We start from the raw sequence: 22,178 nt of genomic DNA on the forward strand, positions 1-22,178 counted from the left end.
ACCTTTATGTTTCCGGGAGTGTCAAGAGATGAGCTATTAAAAACACTGTATTTCAAAACCAATATATTTCAATACCAATGCTTGCTCATGATTTTTTATAAACTATATCTGAGCACTTTTGCATTGTGTGGATAATTAGAGCAAAGCCTTTACTTCCTCTTCACCTAAATCTTGTCACCAGTAGGTGTGTCTAAGGGCAATAGAGGTAGTAATTCTAGACTCGGGACAGTTCCAGTCTCTCATAAGCTTTTCATCTGCAACCATCCTGTCTCATCAAAGTTCTTTTTTGTTTTGTTTCTCCCTAGTCTAAACACATATTAGTTTACTGACTTATTCTTACCTTTATTAACATATCTAGCATTCATTGTTTTTTGGTACTCAGTTGGATGCTAGGTATTTTAATAACCAATGTGTTGGAGAGGCCTGTGTTTGAATCCTAGCTTTGTTTCTTTCCAGCTCTATGGTTTGTACCTGAACCTCAGTTTCCTCAGCTATAAAATATGGAGTTATTGCCGAAACCGGTTTGGTTCAGTGGATAGAGCGTCAGCCTGCGGACTGGAAAGTCCCAGGTTCGATTCCGGTCAAGGGCATGTACCTGGGTTGCGGGCACATCCCCAGTGGGAGATGTGCAGGAGGCAGCTGATCGGCGTTTCTCTCTCATCGATGTTTCCGACTCTCTGTCTCTCTCCCTTCCTCTCTGTAATAAATCAATAAATATATTAAAAAAAATGGAGTTATTAAAAGCCAATCTGCCTGAAGTATATTATTAACTGACATAATATATATAAGCATTTAGCGAAGTGCCTACTACATAGGCCCCCTCAGTACTTGTTTATTGGGTGGACAAAACCACAGGAGTGTGTTAAGAGTAGTTCAGTTCAGTATAGATATAACAGGGTGCTTGGAAGTGACTGGGGGCAATCCCACTAGATAACCATAGCAGGAGGATAGTAGGAGAAGGGAGAGGCTGAAAATACATATATGATGAGAATTTGAACTAAGAAAAAAGCAGGAATTAAAAATGATAGATTGGAAGACATTTCTGAGCTGGAAAGATGAGGGATGACTGCTGGATGTGAGAAAGAACAGGAATCAAAGCAAAAGCAGCTTTCTAGCTTGGACTAAGAAGTAGTATTAATGTCTTTAACCAAGAAGAAGGCCAAGTTTGGAAGATGAGGTAATGAGTTTGTGGCTTTCCAAATGTTGTATTTGTACAATACTTTGGGGATATCTGGTAGAAAAGTCTCATAGGTATTTGGAAGTATCTCTCTGGAGTTTTTAGTTTAGTAGTCATCAGCATAGCAAAGATAGCAAATGGATGCATTCACCCGGGAAAGCTATATTTAACGAGATGAAGAAAGAAACTTGGGCAGAACAGATGCTATAGGTTTGAGCAGGAAGGGAAATGGAGAGGTTTAAACATTGTCAAGAAAGGGCAATAGGGGAGAAACTAATATTCATTATGTGCCAGAAAAAAGCCTGTGACCCCTGATATTCCTCGAGGTCTAAGTACTGACCAGCTCAAACTCTGCTTAGTTTCAGATCGGAAAAAACATGGGTTAGAAGAGACATACATTGAAGCCAAGAGTGAAAGGACATTAAAGACAAGGTGGAAGGGGTTGATCAGCAGTGCCTGATGTTATAGAAAGGTCTAGTAGGATGAGGATTCAAAAGAGGCCTTTGAATTCGGCAATTAGTAGATGAATGGTGTTTCTTAAGGTCTCTAATGTCTCTGATTAAAACAGCCTTCCCTGATCCTACCCTCTTCCCAAGCACACATACACATAGCATTCTGACCGTCTTCTCTCCCCTTCCTTTGCTCTATTTTTCTGCATCGCGCTTATCCCCACCTGACATTTCATACATTTAATTGTTTTTATTTATGTTTTTCTATTAGAAGAGAAGAAGCTTCATGAAATCTGGGTGGTTGTTTTTTTTCCCAACACTGTTTGCCTACCGCCTAGAACAGTTCCCACCTCATAGATGCTCAATAAGTATGTCCTTGTTGAATCAACAAGTGAGTCCATTTTAATACAGTGATTAGACCTAATAAAGTTTGCCTGCAGTTTAGGTAGGGAGTGAATGAGAGGTAGTAAGGAGGAACTGGTCAGTAAATGTGTTTCCGGAAATGTGCTACTCTGGACATTGGTCCTCAATATCTCTGGGAGGAGAGGGGAAAAATGATTTCGGTTGGGGAAATAACAGCATACTAAATCCTTTTTTTAAGACCGAGAAAGTTCTGTTCTAAGAAACCCCATTTGTTTCATCTAGAATTTTCCAAACATTAGACTATGGAGCAAAGAATATGAGGGTGATTGGTCAAAGTAGTGGAAATGACTAGTCAGATTCAGACTAGGTAGAAAGGGACATGCAGCCGGAGTCAGGTTATCAAGAATATGTAAGTTACACTGAGATGGAGAAAGTGTTTTAGAGAGCAGTAGAAGGTCTGTGATTGGAGGGAGCTTGTGTATTTTGAGAGTCCAGAGGAGGACCCTTGGAATGGAGGTGAAGGTTATGTGTTGAGTAGGTTGTGTGAACGTTGAAATCTAGGATGAGCTGAAAAGGGAAATCTGTGAGATAGTAAAGATTGTCGAACTGGAAGTAATACAGAGGGTCGTAACAAGAAAGTTGATATAACAGATGCATGGCCTCAAAAGCGGAGGCTTGTTGCGTTTTAAAGGCTGGATTCAGACGGTGAAGAGGCAGACATGCCACACAGAGACCCGCACTGCTCTTCGTTTCCAGGACTTCTTTTCTCTTGAAAATGCTCTCTCCTGGTTTTAAAATTTATACATTTTAGAATTTCATAACTATTTTAGATGACAACATATTATTTCACATCACCTATATAATAGTATTATGTAATTATCATGCAGGTTTTGAAGTTGCTAAATACAGCAACTCATAACAGAATCAGTAATGTGTGTAGGATCAATTTTGTAAGGCGAGGTTGGCTTCTTGAGTGTTTTAAAATATTAAAGTACTTTATATGCTTGGTTCTGTCCATCAGTTTGAGTGCTTCTTTGCACACTGTTTGCTCTCTGCTATAATAATCATCCCCTGAATGTTATCTCTACTGTATTTTTATAAGCTGCAAAATTTGCTAGCTTTTGCTATTCAGGAGAGAGTAGTGGAGTTTGCCTGCATGCCCTGGAGAGTAGTATTTTTTTATTTCATTGGTTGTGAAGCATTTTTATATGTAACATCTCAGTTGATCCTCTTTAAATTTTAAGGTAGATTGAACAGGTATTATATCCTAATTAAACGGAGGCTGCCTGTATGATTAATCATCCCTTATAAGGCTATTCCCTAAGACCAGCTAATAAAAGAAATTATAAATTTATATATCTCTATTTTGAATGAAGTAATTATATTTTTCTCTTTTTTGAGATAATTGTTTTAAGTTCTTTTTCTTTAATGCTATACCTTTTTAAAAAATGTCTTTTAGTGATAATAATTTTCTTTTTCTTTAAAGACAATTTGAACAGGTTGGATAATTTGTAGGAATTAATCCCAGGAATTGAATTTTATTATGATGTAGTTTTCTGGTTGTTGTTAAGTTTTAAGTTTTTGAATTTTAAAAAAAGGGACATGATTTGGTGTTTAGCTATATGAAGACATAAGTCATGTGGACTGTTAACTTTGTGGGAGCAGTGACGCTGCCATTCCAGTGATGCTGTCACTAGTACTTGATACATGCTTGGCAAGTGGGTGCCTGAGTAGGCACATTATTTCCAGATGTGGAATTGATTTTTCTCAATAATTAGTTTTTATAAGATTTTGCTTTGTCATTTATTCAACAAGCAGATACTGAAATGCACTTTGAAGCAAGTAAAATATGTGATACTTTTTAACATTTAGGGTTGATGAATTTTTAAAGTCATTACTTAGAACTCAAAGGAATACATGAAAACTATAAATAAGCAAGCTAAAGAGATTACACAGCATGTGCTATCATTTTGACCATCATTGTGAAGACATTTTTATTTTAATGTACCTAGTGTATTTTATCTGGCAACCTGAATTAAGTGATCCAGACAAATGGAATTGCTCTCCCTAAATAACCTGGCTTCTGGTATTGGAGAAGGACAAATCAGGCAGATCTTAGCTTTGCTTTTGTATTGTCCACTGCTTAACTGCCAACATAGACATTGCCTCCATCTGAGGCGACAAATAGTCACTATCAACTACTAAAATAGGGCAGTGGACTGTTAGGAGAAGAGAGAACAAACCAGTTCCTGTCACTGTTTGATTGTGTTCCCACCAGTGTCTCTTTATTCTCCTGATTCATTTTTGTGAACCCACTAAATATATGAAAAAAAAATTATATGAGATCATAATTGTACTTTATGCATGAGTTTATGTTACTTCTTTGTCTTACATATGACTAGTGGCCTAGTGCATGAATTCGTACACATTGAAAGGAAGTTAACTAGAAGAAATATTTTAATATTGCTATTCACCCTTTCTCTATAATAGAAGTGTCAACCAAATTCACAATCAACAATGACAGGTCGAAACACATGCGTGCAATAGGCCAGCGAGAGCTTAATATGCATCGTGCATGTGCGAGTCAACTTAGCCTTTTATAGATACAGAATAAACTTGCTTAATTAGACCTGCTTTCTGATTTAGCTAAACTTTTTCCAGCCCAGTGAAGCACCCCAACTTCTCTTTCAGGTAATTGTCAGCATAACAGCAATAAATATCAATACTAAGCAGATGATTATTGTAGATCACTCAGGGAGGAAAAGGGTAAAATATTTAATTGCAGCAGTATTTGACTATATTCTGTGCAGTGAGAAAACCTGAAGTCATTTTCAAGGTCCACCATTTCTTCTTTTCAGTCAGGTCAAGTTTCTAAGCTTTCTAAATCTGTTTTCCCAGTTAATGAAAAGAAAATAGGATTCTGCAGAGACTCCTATCTACCTACTCCAGGACTTAAGTGAGGATCAAATGAGATGAGGCATGGGAAAATGCTTCACAGACACTTGGTTACAGTGTAAAATGTTTCCACCTGGCTATAAAGCAAGTCATATTCCTGGGCTGAAGAAACTCCAAGGAGGGTAGTTGCTAGGGAGAGGAAGCCGGGTGTTGCTATGTTATGTCATTACCTGCATGGACACTTAGCATATTAACCTTTTATAGATGTAGATAAAAGAATTGTAATAATTAGTGAAATATTCAGCAGAAAATATGGTAAAGATATACGTTTAAGTATAATTTTTAGAAAACTACAGGTATGGAAATAAATTTAAGTTTGATATATTGAAAGATAATAAAAATGACAAATTGACTCAGTTATGTAAAATCCCAAAGAATGTAGTTTCTATTATCATTTTCATAACAAAATTTGTTTCATGAAAGTACATGATATATGTATTAATTTTTTAAATCCTCACCTGAGGATATGTTTGTTTGTTTTTTAATTGACTTTAGAGAGAGAGGAAAGAAGAGAGAGTGAGAAAATTGACGTGAGAGAGAAACTTTGATTGCTTGCCTCCCACATGTGCCCCGATGGGGGATCTAACTGCAACCCAGTTACATGCCCTGACTGGGAATCAAAACCACAGCCTTTTGGTGTATGGAATGGGACAACTCTCCAACCAACTGAGCCACCCACCAGGGCCGTATTAATTTTTGATTGAGTACAAGTTGCAGCAACTTCTGTCTTAATCAGTTTATGCCTGTAAGGTCAGAATATTTCAACTTGTTTGACCATTGAATTTTAATATATGTATAAAATAATGAAAAATTCACAAAATATGCCTATTTGCATAGTAAGTAGGTGATCTTTTCCTTAAAGCAGCAGTTCTCAACCTGTGGGTCGCGACCCCTTTGGGGTCGCCTTTCACAGGGGTCGCCTAAGACCATCGGAAAACACATGTAATTATATATTGTTTTTTGTGATTAATCACTATGCTTTAATTATGTTCAATTTGTAACAATGAAATTGCGGGTCACCACAACATGAGGAACTGTATTAAAGGGTCGTGGCATTAGGAAGGTTGAGAACCACTACCTTAAAGCATTATACCTCCTATTTTATAAGGTGTTAAACAGAACAAGTTTCTTTTTATTTGAGATTATCTCAGGAAACCAGCTCATTGATCACCAATGTTGTTTCTGAATGCTTTGAAGATTAATACTATGTATTATTAACCTTCAAATAAATTTGGTTTTTAAAGTTGAGTAATTTACAATGGAGCTATCCTATAAATTAAGAGAATATGATAAATTGATTTGGTTAAAAGTAAACCAGATACTTCCAACATATCAGTTTGGTAATCTTTAAATCAGGACTTGGCATGGCCTTGTTGACCACTGATAAACTTTTAAGTCTGGTGTTCATTTTAATTGATGATGTTGCTTATTTAAAAGGAAACGACATCTTTTCACAAGAACTGATAACACATAAGAAGCTAAGAGAAGACATTAAAACTTGGAACTTCACAATTTGAACATACAATACTATTGAGTAAATTCTTTTCTGTTTTAGAAAATGGAAGTGTTCAAGTTGGAGAATTATTACCTTGCAAGATTTGTGGAAGAACATTTTTTCCAGTGGCATTAGTGAGTACCTCTTCCTTCGGGATGTGATAGATCAGTAGTCATTCAATACTTTTGGACAACTCTCCTAGAAACAACCTCTGTGGAATGATTGGAAGAGATACTGGCTGGAGATTCTTTGTTCAAGAGTAGAAGTTCCATCCATGTCTCCCTTCCTTGTCTTCTCATCCCTTCAGAGTTTGATTGGTCTTCAGAACTTCTCTGTTAAAGTGTTGAAGTGTTTCTCTCATTGTGGGGATATTAACAAAAACAAAACAGAAAACTCTTAGAAATACATAATAATGTATTTAAAGGTATAGAATGATACAGTGTCTGGCTTCAGAAAAAAGCTGGAATAAATGGAACAAGATAGCTAAAGGGTTTGTAATTGTTGAAGCAGGGTGATGAGTAAAAGGGAAAACCACTATTTTCTCAGTGGTTATGGACATTTGAAATAGTCTAAAGAAAAATTGTTTTCAATTAAAAGTGTACCTAAAATATATTACACATTCTTTAGATACTTAGTACATACAAATAAAAGCAATTTTAACTGATTTTACTATAAAATAGCCATCTAAATAGAGAATAAGAAAAAAATGCCTATGTACCTTACATATTTTATTGTACTTTCAAATATAAATATACATCTATTAATATTTTGATGTAAAGGCTTTTCTTTGAATATGGGTCTGATTAGAATTCTACCGTATAGTATTTTTCATCCTCTTAATATTTTTAATTTGTTTCTTTTAAGCAAAGTGAGGAATTAATGATCCATAAATGTCAGTCTGACTACAGACTCCTCTTACATGACAACTCTTCTTAATTCTTTAAAATTGGCTTTCCTGCCCTAGCTGGTTTGGTTCAGTGGATAGAGCTTTGGCCTGCGGACTGAAGCGTCCCAGGCTCGATTCCCATCAAGGGCACATGCCTGAGTTGCAGGCTCGATCCCCAGTCGGGGGCATGTAGGAAAAAATATAAATAAATAATTGGCTTTCCCCACACTTAATTCAGTGATTTTTAAAAATCAATTTACTATTTTTCATATCATTTTCAAAGCATTCACCTGAGTTTCCATCGGAAAAAGTTCTTTTTTTTGTCCTCATTTATTTATATAGTAGATTTAATTAGATGATGTGATCACTGTAACAGCTACAACTGGCATATACCTCAGTTTTGGGGACAACCACTGCATACTTTTGACATAGACAACTCAACATGCGAAAGACATTTAAGTTGCCTGCTAGCCATACTTCTTAATACTTAAAAGATTTTATTCTAATAGCTATAATTACAGTTCTTGTTTGTCAAATGAAAAGAAGTATGTACAACAATAGATTACTAATTGTTATTGAAAAATACGAGTGGCTCCAGGACACCGAGCCAACCAGTTTGGAGGTTTCCTCTTATTGAACAGTTTAAGCTGTTCAGTTAGTGTTTATCGAAATATAAAAAGGAAAAAAGTGCATTTAATGCACTGATGTCATCAGTCCACATGTTTTATTTCACGGAGGGATTATTTATCCAGTAGATTAATTGGAGGTCAGTTAACAGAGCTTCTATTGTAATGCTCTTAAAATGAATAAATATGTGAATAATTGAATGAATGAGTTGGCAATCATGGTAAGAAAAATATCGGTAGGAGTGGAGCACTGGAAGGCTCAAGAAAAATCCTGGATAAGGAATGGCAGAAAATGTGAGTTCCAGAAGGGAAGAAAGGGATAATTGTGGAGGAAGGACACAGGGACACAAATTGGACCACTTTGTCCTATTATTTCATGTTAGCTTTAGTAATCCGAACTACCTCTATTATAGCAATTTTGTAATCCTAATACAAATACATTCTCCACATACACTTTTTTTTAGTATTTATTTTTAGGTATTTAATGAGGAAAATAACTTTTCTCCCACTCAAATAGCTTTGACTTAGTGACATTATTACCCTTATTCTTAGCAATGTGAACCTGGGAGAATATTAAATAACTCAAAATTTTGAAAGGGTTTTTATCTATACCTTTTATGGTAAGAAAGATAACTAATAGCATGCATTATATATGCTTTATAACAATTTTAGTCAAAGCAAGGTATATCTTATTTATGTATTATTTATTGCTTATTTCATCTTAGGTTTTTAAACTGACAGTTTAAAGTCTTCCCTTCTGTAGAAATGAAAATGATATATTGTGTTTCTTTACCTTAACAGAAAAAACATGGACCCATTTGCCAGAAAACTGCCACTAAAAAACGGAAGACTTTTGATTCAAGCAGACAAAGAGCTGAAGGAACTGATATTCCAACAGTAAAACCTCTTAAACCTAGGGTAATTATATAACCTTTGAACAGTATGAGCCTTGCTGCTATGTATATGTATTGAAAAAATTATCATTATGTGTTATACTAATCTATAATAATGAAAACGTAATATGCTAATTAGACTGGACAGCTGAATGACCTTCTGGATGAAGCCGCTATGGTGGGGGCCGAAGCAAAGGTGGTCAGGGGCAATCAGGTAGGCAGGCGAGCAGTTAGGGGCGATCAGGCAGGCAGGCAGGATGGTTAGGGGTGATCAGGTAGGCAGGCAGGGTGATTAGGGGCACTCAGAAAGGCAGGCAGGTGAGCGGTTAGGAGTCAGCAGTCCCGGATTGCAAGAGGGATGTCCGACTGCTGGTTTAGGCCTGATCCCTGGCATTGGGCCTAAACTGGCAGTCGGACATTCCCCGAGGGGTCCCGGATTGCCAGAGGGTGCAGGACAGCTGAGGGACAACCCTCCCCCAATACACGAATTTTGTGGATCAGGCCTCTAGTATTGAATAATAACCACAATTTTGTGTACTGTTCTCAGTTTAGAAATGATCACAAACTTATTTATTTTAGACTTCGGAAAGAGGGAGGCCAAACTACTCTCTCAACTCCAACTATTACAGTGAGGTTATTCAACATTGGAGGATCACTTGCTTAGCTGTAGGCTGGAAATAATTAAAAGCCCACCTCACATGTTCCTTTTAAGTCATTGTTATTACCTTGGCTATGCTTTAATGTGTTAAAGTCTCTCTTACCAGTAGAGCAATCTCTTATACAAAGGTAAAGGTATAATTTATAGACATTTTAGCATAATAGAGATTGATTATCTTGATTGATAGATTGTCAGTATTTGTGACCTTATTATGCATTTGGGAAAAACTTTTATCAGTTGCTCAACTGTCCTCACATAGCCATTGACAGCTTCTTTTCTTTCTTGTTATCAAAGCAATGAATCTCCTATAATAATGTCTCTTTAATATCACTGTGATAGTTTATATTGCTAAGAATAAGTCACATAAATACTTTGTCTGACAAAGTTTTAAAGAGTTATTTCAGTGAAATAGTCAAAATTTGAATACCTCATCGAATAGGTTTTTGAAACAACCTTGCTTTCAGTGGTAATAACTTCTCCCAGTTGTACAAAAAACATTTTGGAATCTCAGAAGGAAGGTGGGGGAGAGTGGGTGGGTGGGAGATAATCAACCAAAGACTTTGTATGCATATATGCATAAACCATGGACACAGACAATAGGATGGTGAAAGTCTGGGTTGGGGATTGGGAGCAGGTTGGAGGGGATCAATGGGGGGGAAAAAGGGAACTTATGTAACACTTTCAACAATAAAGATTTAAAACGAAACAAAACATTTCCCTGTGGGCCAATTAATCTTACTGATAAAATCATTTGGGTAATAGAAAAAATGGAATGTTCATTTTTGTATTTTTGTCTGTTTATCCAAGGGAATATTGGTGAATTTTGAATAAGGTAAACCATTATTTGAAGTTTTTCATAGTCACCTTCCAGATATATGATTGTGTTCGCTTTAATTAGCTTTGAAGATAAACTACTGAAATCTCTGGGAGCAGTATAACATAGTGGGTGTAAAAAAGGGCCCAAGAGTTAGACTGCCTGATTTTAACCTTGTTCTGTTATTTAGCATGTTGTGTTGAGTGAGCTACTTAATCCATACTTCTATTTATCTGTAAAATGTAATAGGAGTTGTAGCATCCATCTCACGGGATTATTATAGGGATTACATAAATGTATCCATGGCAATCTACACTAATAAAAGAGAAAATTGCAAATTGACCAGACCTTCATGATGTCCACTAGCCAATCAGGAGCGAGTACGCAAATCAACCCAACAAAGATGGCAGGTTAATTTGCCAAGGCAGAAAGGTGGCTCTGGGCCGGAGAGAAGGCGGTGCCGGCAGCCAGGGGAAGAAGGCCCATTCTTGCACGAATCTTTGTGCATTGGGCCTCTAGTGTCTTAATAAGTGTTATCTTTATCCTATGTCTTTCCTATCAGTTTATATACTTAAAAATTTAATCTTCAGAAAAAAGCAAGTACAGCCATTGATTTACATTAAGTAGTTTACATTCTTGCTACTTAAATGGTGGTCCATAGAGCAATAATATCAGCACCATTTTGCAACTTGTTAGAAATGCAGAATTTCAGGTCCCACTCATGCATACTCATTCAGCACCTGCATTTTAATCCAATCCATGTTTGAGTCATACACATATTAAAGTTTGAGAAGTAGTATGTTAGAAGATTTTGAAAATTGTAGCTTAATTCTCAGTATCTTTATCTGTATTAAGGAAATCCTACAAAATCACAAGCAAAGTGGAGCAAAGCAAATACAAAATCCATTTTTGGGGAAAGTAAAGGCAGGTATAATCCATAGACCACCAAATGCAAGGGCTGCCCAAAGCACCTGAGGTCCAGGAGAAACTACCCAGAAAGGAAGTGCAGGAAGTGCTGGGGGCCTAAGGCCCAGAACCCGGCAACCTGGCATCTTACAGGTGACTCCTTGATGCTAAGGGGCGTATCAGGAAGTTTATATCCCTTTTACTACAGCCAGCAGGACCTGGGCTGAGCTGCAGCAGATTGGATAGCCCGGGACTGGAATGAGCCTGGCTGAAATGGACAAAAGCCAGGAGGGAGGAGGTGGGGGAAGAAGCAGAGTGTTAAGAGGCCCCACTAGTGCAGAGACTCTGAGAAAGCACTAGAAAAGGAAAATACCCTTTCTGAGGGCGCGGCGGCCACTCAGGGCTGTGACCTATGTGAGGGGGCGTGGCTGGCAGCAGGAACCCTCTTGACCCACATTGTTTTAGAGACGCAGAAGGGGGATGTCTAATCACACTTTGAAGCCTTATTTGCATCTGTATCTGATGCCAACAGAGAAGGGAGCTATTGGTATGTGTAGCCTGGAAGGCTACCCTGGGCCTCTCCTCCCTGAAACCTCTTTTAATAGCTGAACAGAAGAAACCCTAACTCATGTCGAGCCATAAACTACTAGCTCAGCACTGATACAGACACTGTGTGAAAAAGGGAGAAGAGGGCAGCAAGACTGACCACTAGGTGAGAGATGCTCACTGTGGAGCCCGTTGGAGTTGTGATCAGACATTTCAGTATCAAGTACGAAATGTCAGAGTCGCTCATCTCAAACGTGGAAATGTTTGTATCTTTAGTTAAGATTTTTGCATATATATTCATGAGAGAAGTGGAACTATAATTATTCTTTTTATCAGAGTTTTGCTCTTATAAGACTAGTAAGAAAGTTGTTCTTTTGTTTTCTATATTTTTAAAGAATTTTTAAAGGATTGGATGCTATTTTTTTCTTAAATATCTGCAAGAATTCAATAGGGAAGACATCTGGGCCAGGAGTTTTCTTTGTGGGTTTTTTAAAATAATAGATTCATTTAAAAAATATTTAAAACTATTGTGATTTTCTGTTTCTTCTGGTATCTGTTTTATAGTATTTGCTGAGAATATTGTTCAATTCATCTTAATTATCAAATTTTTTAACACAAAGTTTTGGGGTTTTTTTATAATGTTTTCGTTCTCTTGTTTGTAAGAACTGGATCATATACTATTTTCCATTCTTGATAATTTGATTTTCGTTTTCTGTTTCTCTCTCTCTTTGATTAGTTTTGCCTTATTAGTGTTTTTAAAGAACCATGTTTTGACTTTGTTGATTCAACTTATATTCTTGATTTAAAAAATAAAGACAGAATAGGAATAGTTGAATATTTCAATAATATGACAAAATAAATCTCTGGTAGTACAAGAGCAAGCATCATGTTTAATGGAAAGATACTTAGAAGTAGTTCCATTAATGTCAGGAACAAGATTAATCTCTAACCAGTATGGTACTAGCCGATAGAAAATAACAAGAAATTAGATGTGTAGGGACTGGAAAACTGCCATTATTAAGAGATGAAAACCCAAAAGAATCAACTGATAAATTACTACCAATAATAAGAGAAGTCAGTGAAGTAATGAAATATAATATTAGTATACAGAAACTACTAGGTTTTATATTTCAACATAAAAATGAAGAAAATACCCTTTATAAAAGAGAAACACCAAATATAAAATATTTAGCAATAAACCTTAAGATAATAGAGGTATGAGTTCCACAAAGAATAATTTAAAATACTACTGAAAGACAAATGAACACTTCTTCAAATGGAAATATATCTCATATTCTTGGGTAGTTAGACTTAGCATATTAAGGTTTTTAAGTTCCTTAAGTTGATTACGAATATAATGTTTCATTTTTACAATTATAATAGTCTTTAAAAAATCAGACAAGCTAATTTTAAAGTTCATATGAAAATATATCACACAAGGATAACCAGAAAAGATAGTAAAAGAAGCAGATTGAAGTAAGCTACCCTACTAGATATTAAAATATCATAAAATCTCAATATTTACAACAGGTATTGACACAAGGATAGTCATAATAATGGAACAAAAGGGAAAGTTCAGAATAAGCTCAAATACAAAAGAGAATATGGTGGAAGTATTGTCCCAGTTCAGTGGGAAGAAAAGTCAGTAAAGGATGGTGAGACAGCTACATAGCTATGTTAACAAACAATAAAGTGAAATCCGTATGTCACACCGCCCATCAGGATAAATTCCAAACAAGGAGATTTAAAATTTTAAATGAAACCACAAAAGCTCTGGGTGGAAACATGGAAAATTCCCATTTTACTTTGGGGTGAGATTGGGCCTTGTTAACTGTGACTACAAATCCAGAGATCACAAAGAAAAGATTTGTAAATTAAACTACATTTACAAAATAATTCTTCACATCAGAAGACTCTTTGAAAGGATAAAAAGACGGACATGATTATTAGGGAGGGTTGGGGCTAGTCTCCTTTAGAGAGTTACTGGAAATTGTTTAAGAAAAAAAAAAAAGACCAATCATCTTACCGACTTCTGCGCATGGGCAACGAAGTTTCAATCGCACTGTACTTGCGCGCCCACATGTGGTATTTTGTGGAAGAGCCACACTCAATGGGCCAAAGAGCCGCATGTGGCTCGTGAGCTGCAGTTTGCTGACCACTGATCTAGTAGATAAGTTGACCAGGCATATAAACAGTTCACAAAAAGGCAATGCTAATGATTCTTAGTTATATGAAAAGATTCTCACTCTTATAAGAGAAAAGCCAGTGAGAACCACAGAGAGGACTATCTTTTCCCTCTAATCAATTAAAAACCAAAAAGTGAGATAACATACTCAATTGGAGGAACTATGGGAAAACAGGAAAATATCTTAGAGGGAACTTAAGTGCAATGTGATACCTAGAGAAGTCAATTTAGTGTCTATTACAATTAAAACTGCATTTCAAAAATTACATATAACGTAGTTGCATTAAGTTCTCTTTTTGTAATTGTAAATTTGGGAAGGAAATCATTTAAGAATTCCTGGTAAGAGAATATTTAAAGTAATATGGCATTTCCTCAACTTTTATCTCAGTTTAGTGTAAAAAAATGTTCTAAAATTGATTGTGTGTTTTTTTATAGCCTGAACCGCCAAAGAAACCATCTAATTGGAGAAGAAAACATGAGGAATTCATTGCCACCATAAGAGCAGCTAAAGGCCTGGACCAGGCCCTTAAAGAGGGGGGCAAGCTTCCTCCTCCTCCCCCACCTTCGTACGATCCTGGTATATGCCTGTTGTTGACAGTTCTGCTCATGTGGGGATAACATATTGGTAGCATTTTTATAAATTTTAAGTTGTTATTAAACTGAATCCGTAATAATGGAACCTGATGAAGCATAATCTTTAAAAGTTTTGCCTCAAAGTAATGTTGATAACAAGCATTTAGGCTTATGAATATACATCAGAGTTGAACATAGAAATGCATTATCTTTTCATCTCAGTACTTCTATTTAAACATTATAATATCATTTTTAAAACTATTGTAGTAACTATTAAATTTTAATATTCCAGGAAATATTTTAATCATGCTCACTGTGAATTGAAATGTAGTCATTCAGTAAAATTCACACAGTGATGTTGCTTAGTTCTTTGGAATCTTCTCATCTGGGAAGGAAGAAAACCATAATATTGCTTCAAAAATATACAGTTCGTGTGAGGAAATTACCATATAAACCGATATACCTAAATATGCCCTAAACTCATGCATTACATTTTTTTCATTGAGTGGGTAAAAGTTGCTTGTTATTGTTATAAAAACAAAACAAAAACAAGGCAGGATGCTGGCCACCTCATTTGAGTTGTTACGATACTAAAAGGTTTAAAACAGCACAGCTGACATTTTGATATTGATGATTACAGTAGCCTGAAGAGGTAGTTATTTTAATATAATAAGTTAACTGCATGAAAATTGTGTTAGTATTCTAGATTTGGATTTATTTCTTTGTAAAGAGAAATTTCTTTAGAAAATCTAGATATGATCATTTTTAATGTTTTATTATAGAAAAGAAGTTGGCAAACTATTTCTATAAGGGCCAGATAGTAAATATCTTAGGCTTTGCAGGCAACACTCAGCTCTGTTGCCCCTACTACAAGAAATCAAGCACAGACAATACGTAAGTAAATGGGTGTAGCTGTCTTCTAATAAAACTTTATTTATCAGAACAGGCAACCGGCAGAACGGATTTGGCCTGGGGGCCCTGGTTGCCAGCCTCTGTGGCAGAGAATTAGCTGTAATGTCAGGTGTGTTTCCGGGGTGACCCAGCTAGGCTTGGGTCTCTTAATTCTCCCTGAATTTTCCCCATGAAGTTGAATTTTCTCTGTTTTGGAGGAAATTGTGTATCACGTCTTTTTCAACATAGCTATATTTCTCATGTTTACTTAAGTAAGAGAGCGAGACTTCCAGTAGTTGAGCATGATTTGGGCTATAGAAATTTTAAAATCTCTTAGTTTTGACACAACAACTTCTTTGTTATTAGAAATTTTAGACCTACTCACTAATTAGCAGGACAAATTTCTGAGCTTCAAATGAGTATAAATTTAAAGGTAAACTCCTGTAGAAAAGTAAACTTGAAATAAATTGAGATTTTTTTTTGACACTGCTAAATTTTTACAGTCATGTCTTTTCAGTGTCTCAGTTGAGATCTTTTATAGTACTACAACATTTAGTTCAGCATGGGATAATTTGAAGATTTAATTTTAAAATAAATTTTATTTATAGTATACATTGCATTTTAGAATATTTTATCATGGAAGCATTTGCTCTTAAATTTGAATGGTTGTTCCACCATGGACTCATGCCATTGGGCTGACTTAATTATGTTGAGATATCTTGCTTTACTTCTTTCATCTGTTGGGACCTCTAAAAGAAAATAAATACAGAGTTGATAAACTATTTTATGACAGTTTTCCTCTAATTGAAATTCAGTATTTTAATAGATGATCCTAAATTTTAAAATATATTTTGAATGTAATGTGCTATTACTGCTAAATTAGTCTAACGTAAAAATATGTATATATGATAAAAACATGGCATTATAGTGGTAAAAAGAAATAACATTTTTCCTCCACTTCATATTTGTATCGAGGATTTATCTTTTTTTCCCCCTTCAAATTTGATTCTAAGCTTGGGAGAACATTGGACTTTATCATATACCAGAGGCCCGATACACGAAATTCATGCAAGGGCCTTGGCCCCCATTGCCGTGGAAGCCACCTCTGCCTCGGCCCCTGCCCGCCGAGGCTTTGTCCAGAAGGAAGGACATCCGAAAGGATGTCTGGTCTAATTAGCATAATATGCTTTTATTATTATAGACTAGCACACTTTTTGCTTAAACATCTTTATACTAACTTTGGATAAATCAGGTTGAGTGGTTATAAGGAAATGAGAGATTTTGTTTATTAAATGTTATTATTTATGCTTATGTCTTCATATAAACTTATAATTCATATGTCCTATTTAAAGTATTGTGTTATTAATTGTTTCTTTTTTTTTGCTTTAGATTATATTCAATGTCCATATTGTCAGAGGAGATTTAATGAAAATGCAGCTGATAGACATATAAATTTCTGTAAAGAACAGGCAGCACGTATTAGTAATAAAAGCAAATTTTCCACTGATGCCAAAGGCAAAGCGACTTCTCGGACACAGGTGAAATGCGCTACTTAATCATTTCTACGAAATGAGAAAATGACTTTTTCAAGTTAACTGTTTTATTTTTATGCTTTATAGAACATTTAAGTATCATTTTCTGACCTGCTAAAATTTATGTATTACTGTTCAGGGATTTAGTAATAAATTTGAATGGCTAATTGAAAACAAATAATTACAATTAATCAATTTGAAATGGACTTGAGTTAGTAGAGACTTGTAAGTATATAGATTTTGAAGAGGTATTAGGAAATATGTAAGAAAATAAGTTAAAAATTGGTGAAGCAGATGCAGAGGAAACCAGAGGTGATAGAGGAGTAAGAAAATGCCAGTCAATTCCTCATTGAAAATCATGTAAGTGTTGCTCTGGCTGGTGTGGGTCAGTTTGTTGGAGCATCATCCTGTGTACTGGAAGGTGGCTTGTTAGAGTCCTGATCAGGGCACAAGCCTAGGTTGTGGGTTTGGTCTCCAGTCAGGGCATGTACAGGAGGCAACGAATCAATGTTTCTCTCTCTCTCCCTCTCCAGCCCCTTCCCTCTCCCCTTCAACTCCCTCTCTCCTTCTCTAAAATCAATTATTTAAAAAAAATCATGTAAGAACTGAATGTTTCCATGTTACGTATGAGTAATGTTTCCATGTTATGTATGAGTAATGCTCATGAGGGAGTGAATGTAGGGTCAAATCCAAAGTGCTAATTTTAGCTTTTATTTCTTCATTTGTGCAGTGGTGATTTCCATGAGTATTGTGAGAAGCAGATGGAATAACGTATGTGAAAGCATTAGCACACTATTAACCATAGAACGATTTTGTTATATGACATTGATTTTTACAGTACTATTGGTTTTCTTTAAGCATATTGGAAGTATGAAAATGTCATACTTCCAAGCAAATTTCATTTTTTTAAAGCTTTCATTTGTAAATAATTTTTTTAGTACTATAAATCTAGCAGGTAATAAATCCATTTCTCTTGTTACTTACAAATAAAATATTGAATTAAAAGACTCCATTACAATTGGGGTCTTCTTGAGAGAATTTTTTCATTGAATTTTTGTTAATATTGGAAGTAGAGCACATCATTATTACCATCACTGTGGGGAAAGAACAGTGACTCATTTTGAATGATTTCCCAAACAGACGTCAAACGCATATCTTACATATAAACAGTTAAGACCGTAAAACGATTTTTTGTTTCAAGAATAAAATAATCAGCAGAGCAAAGGAAATACAATAGAATGTGTATGTGGCAACAACTTTGTTCCAAATGATTGATAAATGTGAAATCCAAGTAGTTGATTTTCTCACCTTAAATCAGTGTTAATTCCATGCCCAGTTGTGTATGTTCATTTTAGTTTAACCCCATATTTTCTTTCTTTTTAAAAATATATATTTTTATTGATTTCAGAGAGGAAGGGAGAGGGAGAGAGAGAAACATCAATGGTAAGAGAGAATCATGGATTGGCTTTCTCCTGCACGCCCCCGACTGGGGATTGAGCCCGAAATCCGGGCATGTGCCCTGACCGGAATCGAACCATGACCTCCTTCTTCATAGGTTGACGTTCAACCACTGAGCCATGCAGGCTGGGCCATATTTTTTTGTTTCTATTCATTCAACAAGTTTTTATTGAATACCCTGTTCAAGTCAGACACTGTAGCAAGTACTAAGTGTATATTAGTAGACTAAATACAATACTTTTTCTAAAGAGGTTTAGATGCATCCTTGTCATATTTAGCAGCTATATTTTCATCAGCATGCAGTATTATCAGTCCTGAGCATTTTTAGTGCTTATTTGAAAAATCGTTCCAAATAGTACCTTCTGCCATTTTATAAGAAACTAGCGGCCCAGTGCATGAATTCATGCACCTTGAAAGGAACTGTGGGCCATGAGGCTGTGGTAGGCACAGGGGCTGGTCTCAGCCCATCCTCTGGGCCCCTGCCTGGCCCCTTTTGCCGTGGCCTCCGGTCCCTTGTCTGCCTGCAGCCCTGCTCCTGCTGCCGCCGCTCCCACATGCTGACGGCGCTGGCCCCGTTCGAACCCGCTTATGGCATGGAGCAATTGGGGCCGGTGCCAGCAGCGAGTGCAAGTGGTGGCTGCTGGCCTGATCACCCCTCAGGAGCAGGGGGAGGTGGAGAAGCCCTCAGGGGTCATCAGGGCCATCAGCCGCCACTTGCACCTGCTGAGGGTGCTAAGTGATTGGAACTGGAACCAGGCACTGGCAGTGGGTGTGAGCGGGCGGCTCTGGCGCTGGCAGAGACTGGCGCCCGCCTTGGTCTGGCATCCCCGCTCACCTGCTCCACCATCCTATAGTGACCAATTGTTCCTTTGTTTGGTCTATTTGCATATTAACCTTTTATTATATAGGATTGATGTCTTCCATGTTCTTTAAGCTTTTACATTCAAGAAAGTCTTCGTAAGTATACATATTTTGCTAAGGAAATTTACTTGAGTGTTGATCAGCATAAAAAAAACATGAAATAATCAGCACCTACCAAATACTTAATGAGTGAAATAATATATTGACTATAATTGTATTAAAAGACAATTATTTTGTTCTTTTGAATGAACTTACACAAAATTGTTGATAGCTAGTCATCCTGAAAGCCTTTTTGACACTGGTAGAATCCGGCTAGATGTTGTGGGATAGATAAAATGCAGCTCAGTGAGGAAAGAGTCCCATTATCTAGGGCAGGGGAACAGCAACCTACTGAGAAGCAGGTGAATATGCTTTAAACAAAAGGCACTCAGAGTAGTAGGAGGATTCACAAAGGAAACTAATCTGGCTCTTGTTGAAAGTAACAGGAGCTATTAGAGGAGATAGATAAGGTTGGGCTACGTTCTAGGGACCTCAGGAAGCAATAAAATTGAGTAAAATCATAGAAGCCCCAATATAGAGAGCAGATAAGCAAAGCACTGTTTGAAAGGCATATTCTGCCTTTTGCAATTTCTAATCCATTAAGTTAATAAATTCTGAAGTGGCATAAAAATCTGTAGTGCTCGATATGTAGTTTTACCAGGCCCTTCCTGCCTGTACTCAACCTGAAGGCTTGACCTCTCACTATGCAATGTGCCCCCCTTTGTGCATGCAGCTCATGAGGGGATCACCAATTCTGTTTCTTAATTCAGTTTTATGGGCCCTGTTTTTAGTAGACATGTCTCTGGTATTTTGACAAATTTTTTTACGTGTTGTTTTCCATATTTATTTTAAAATCTTTTCTAATATCTTCATTGGTATTTTAGTGGGAGACATTCGAACAGATGCCCTTTTATTTTTTATTTTATTTTAAAAATATTTTTATTGATTTTTTAGAGAGAAGAAGGGAGAGGAAGACAAAGAAACATCTGTGAGAGGGAAACATCGATTGGCTGCCTCCTGCACGCCCCTTACTGGGGGAGTGAGCCAGCAGCCCAGGCATGTGCCCTGACTTGGAATCCAACCGGCAACCTCAGGGTGCATGGGTCAACGCCCAACCAGCTGAGCCACACAGATGCCCTTTTAAGCCAGAAACACCTCAGACCTGGCAAGTTGCTCAGGTGGTTAGAGTGTTGTCCCGAAATGCCAAGGTTGCAGGTTCGGTCTCCAGTCGGGGCACATCCATGAGTCAACCAGTGAATGCATAAGTAAGTGGAACAACAAATTGATGCTTCTCACTGCTTCCTCTCTCTCTCTAAAAATCAGTTTAAAAAAATCCAAACAAGCCATAACCGGTTTGGTTCAGTGGATAGAGTGTCAGCCTGCAGACTCAAGGGTCCCAGGTTCGATTCTGGTCAAGGGCATGTACCTTGGTTGCGGGCACATCCCGGTGGGGAGTGTGCAGGAGGCAGCTGATCGATGTTTCTCTCTCATTGATTTTTCTAACTCTCTATCCCTCTCCCTTCCTCTCTGTAAAAAGTCAATAAAATATATAAAAAACAAAAACAAAAACAAAAAACCCAAACAAACCAGAAAGACTTCTCAGGTTTTTAAAGAAACTGTCTAAGGCAGTGGTTCTCAACCTTCCTAATGCCGCGACCCTTTAATAGAGTGCCTCATGTTGTGGTGACCCCCAACCATAAAATTATTTTCCTTGCTACTTCATAACCGTAATTTTGCTACTGTTATGAATCATAATGTAAATATCTGATATGCAGGATGTATTTTCATTGTTACAAATTGAACATAATTAAAGCATAGTGATTAATCACAAAAACAATATGTAATTATATATGTGTTTTCCGATGGTCTTAGGCGACTCCTGTGAAAGGGTCATTCGGCCCCAAAGGGGTCAAGACCCACAGGTTGAGAACCGCTGGTCTACGGCTTATCTCCAAGGTCTTCCAGTCATTTGTTCATCTGACAGTTATTGAAGGTTTTCTATTTGCCAAGTGCTCAAGAAATTTTAGTGTCTTGCATAATAGTTCCAAATGTGCATGGTATTTGAGTGTGTGTGTATGAGACCCTTTTATCAAGATTTTCTTTAAAGGTCATATACTGAATTTCAGAGAGTTATAATGTTTGACTTTAAAATTTGTGTTTAGCTAGCAACATTTTAGTAGTGCTACTATATTATAAAATATGATTTGACTTTTGAAAATCAGGCTTAAAACCCATTTTCAGAAGAAGTTCTAAGTAGTCTACTGCATTAGGCTAACTCAAGTATATACGCAATGCAGTAATCACCTTATAGTGAAGCATTGGCTGGCACTGAGGTGGCCGGAGTCTTCATTTCTGTTCTGTTGTTAAGTTGTAGTATAAACCTGGGCAAGTGCATTTCTTTATATCAGATCAGGTGGTTGATAAGATATTTTTATATTTAGTAAATGAGCAAAATTTGGATCATAAGAGACAGTGAAATAAAATTAATAGTGATATCCTTTGAGAGAGTGGAGCACAAATAAAAATAACGTAAGCTGATGTGCCCTGTTCTTTCTTAACCCACATCCCATCCCTCCGAATGGTCTGGTGGGACAGGAAGCCAGACTTGGCTGTCTCTTCACATTGGGGCATCCCTAGGCGGCTCGTGTAAACCTGTCTGGGCTGATATATAATCTTAGGCATTTTGGTCGGGAAATGTGGCTGGAGTATACATATGAAATATAAAACCACACCCAGGAGCATGTTATATCCTGACCTTTAAAAGTCGCTCCACCCAGTGAGAAGCACTGGGTGTCTCTAAGTTTTTCTGTTAATACTTGCTTGGTGTTTAGAATCTAACATTGAGGAAATATTTCCCACTAAGCCTTTCCC

General features: G+C 36.7%; 1 protein-coding gene across 1 annotated transcript in view; it reads left to right on the plus strand.

The window, feature by feature from the left end:
• The first annotated feature begins 3,815 nt into the window (after window positions 1–3,815).
• The window catches only part of ZC2HC1A (zinc finger, C2HC-type containing 1A), a 39,366-nt gene continuing 21,003 nt past the window's right edge, over window positions 3,816–22,178 (plus strand). Inside the window, exons 1-5 of the mRNA XM_015568663.1 lie at window positions 3,816–3,831; window positions 6,428–6,573; window positions 8,753–8,869; window positions 14,389–14,530; window positions 16,807–16,955. Coding sequence (XP_015424149.1) covers window positions 3,816–3,831; window positions 6,428–6,573; window positions 8,753–8,869; window positions 14,389–14,530; window positions 16,807–16,955 — 570 coding nt within the window. The remainder of the gene's footprint in view (window positions 3,832–6,427; window positions 6,574–8,752; window positions 8,870–14,388; window positions 14,531–16,806; window positions 16,956–22,178) is intronic.

Source organism: Myotis davidii, unplaced genomic scaffold, assembly GCF_000327345.1.
Source record: "Myotis davidii unplaced genomic scaffold, ASM32734v1 scaffold452, whole genome shotgun sequence".
Taxonomy (NCBI): domain Eukaryota; kingdom Metazoa; phylum Chordata; class Mammalia; order Chiroptera; family Vespertilionidae; genus Myotis; species Myotis davidii.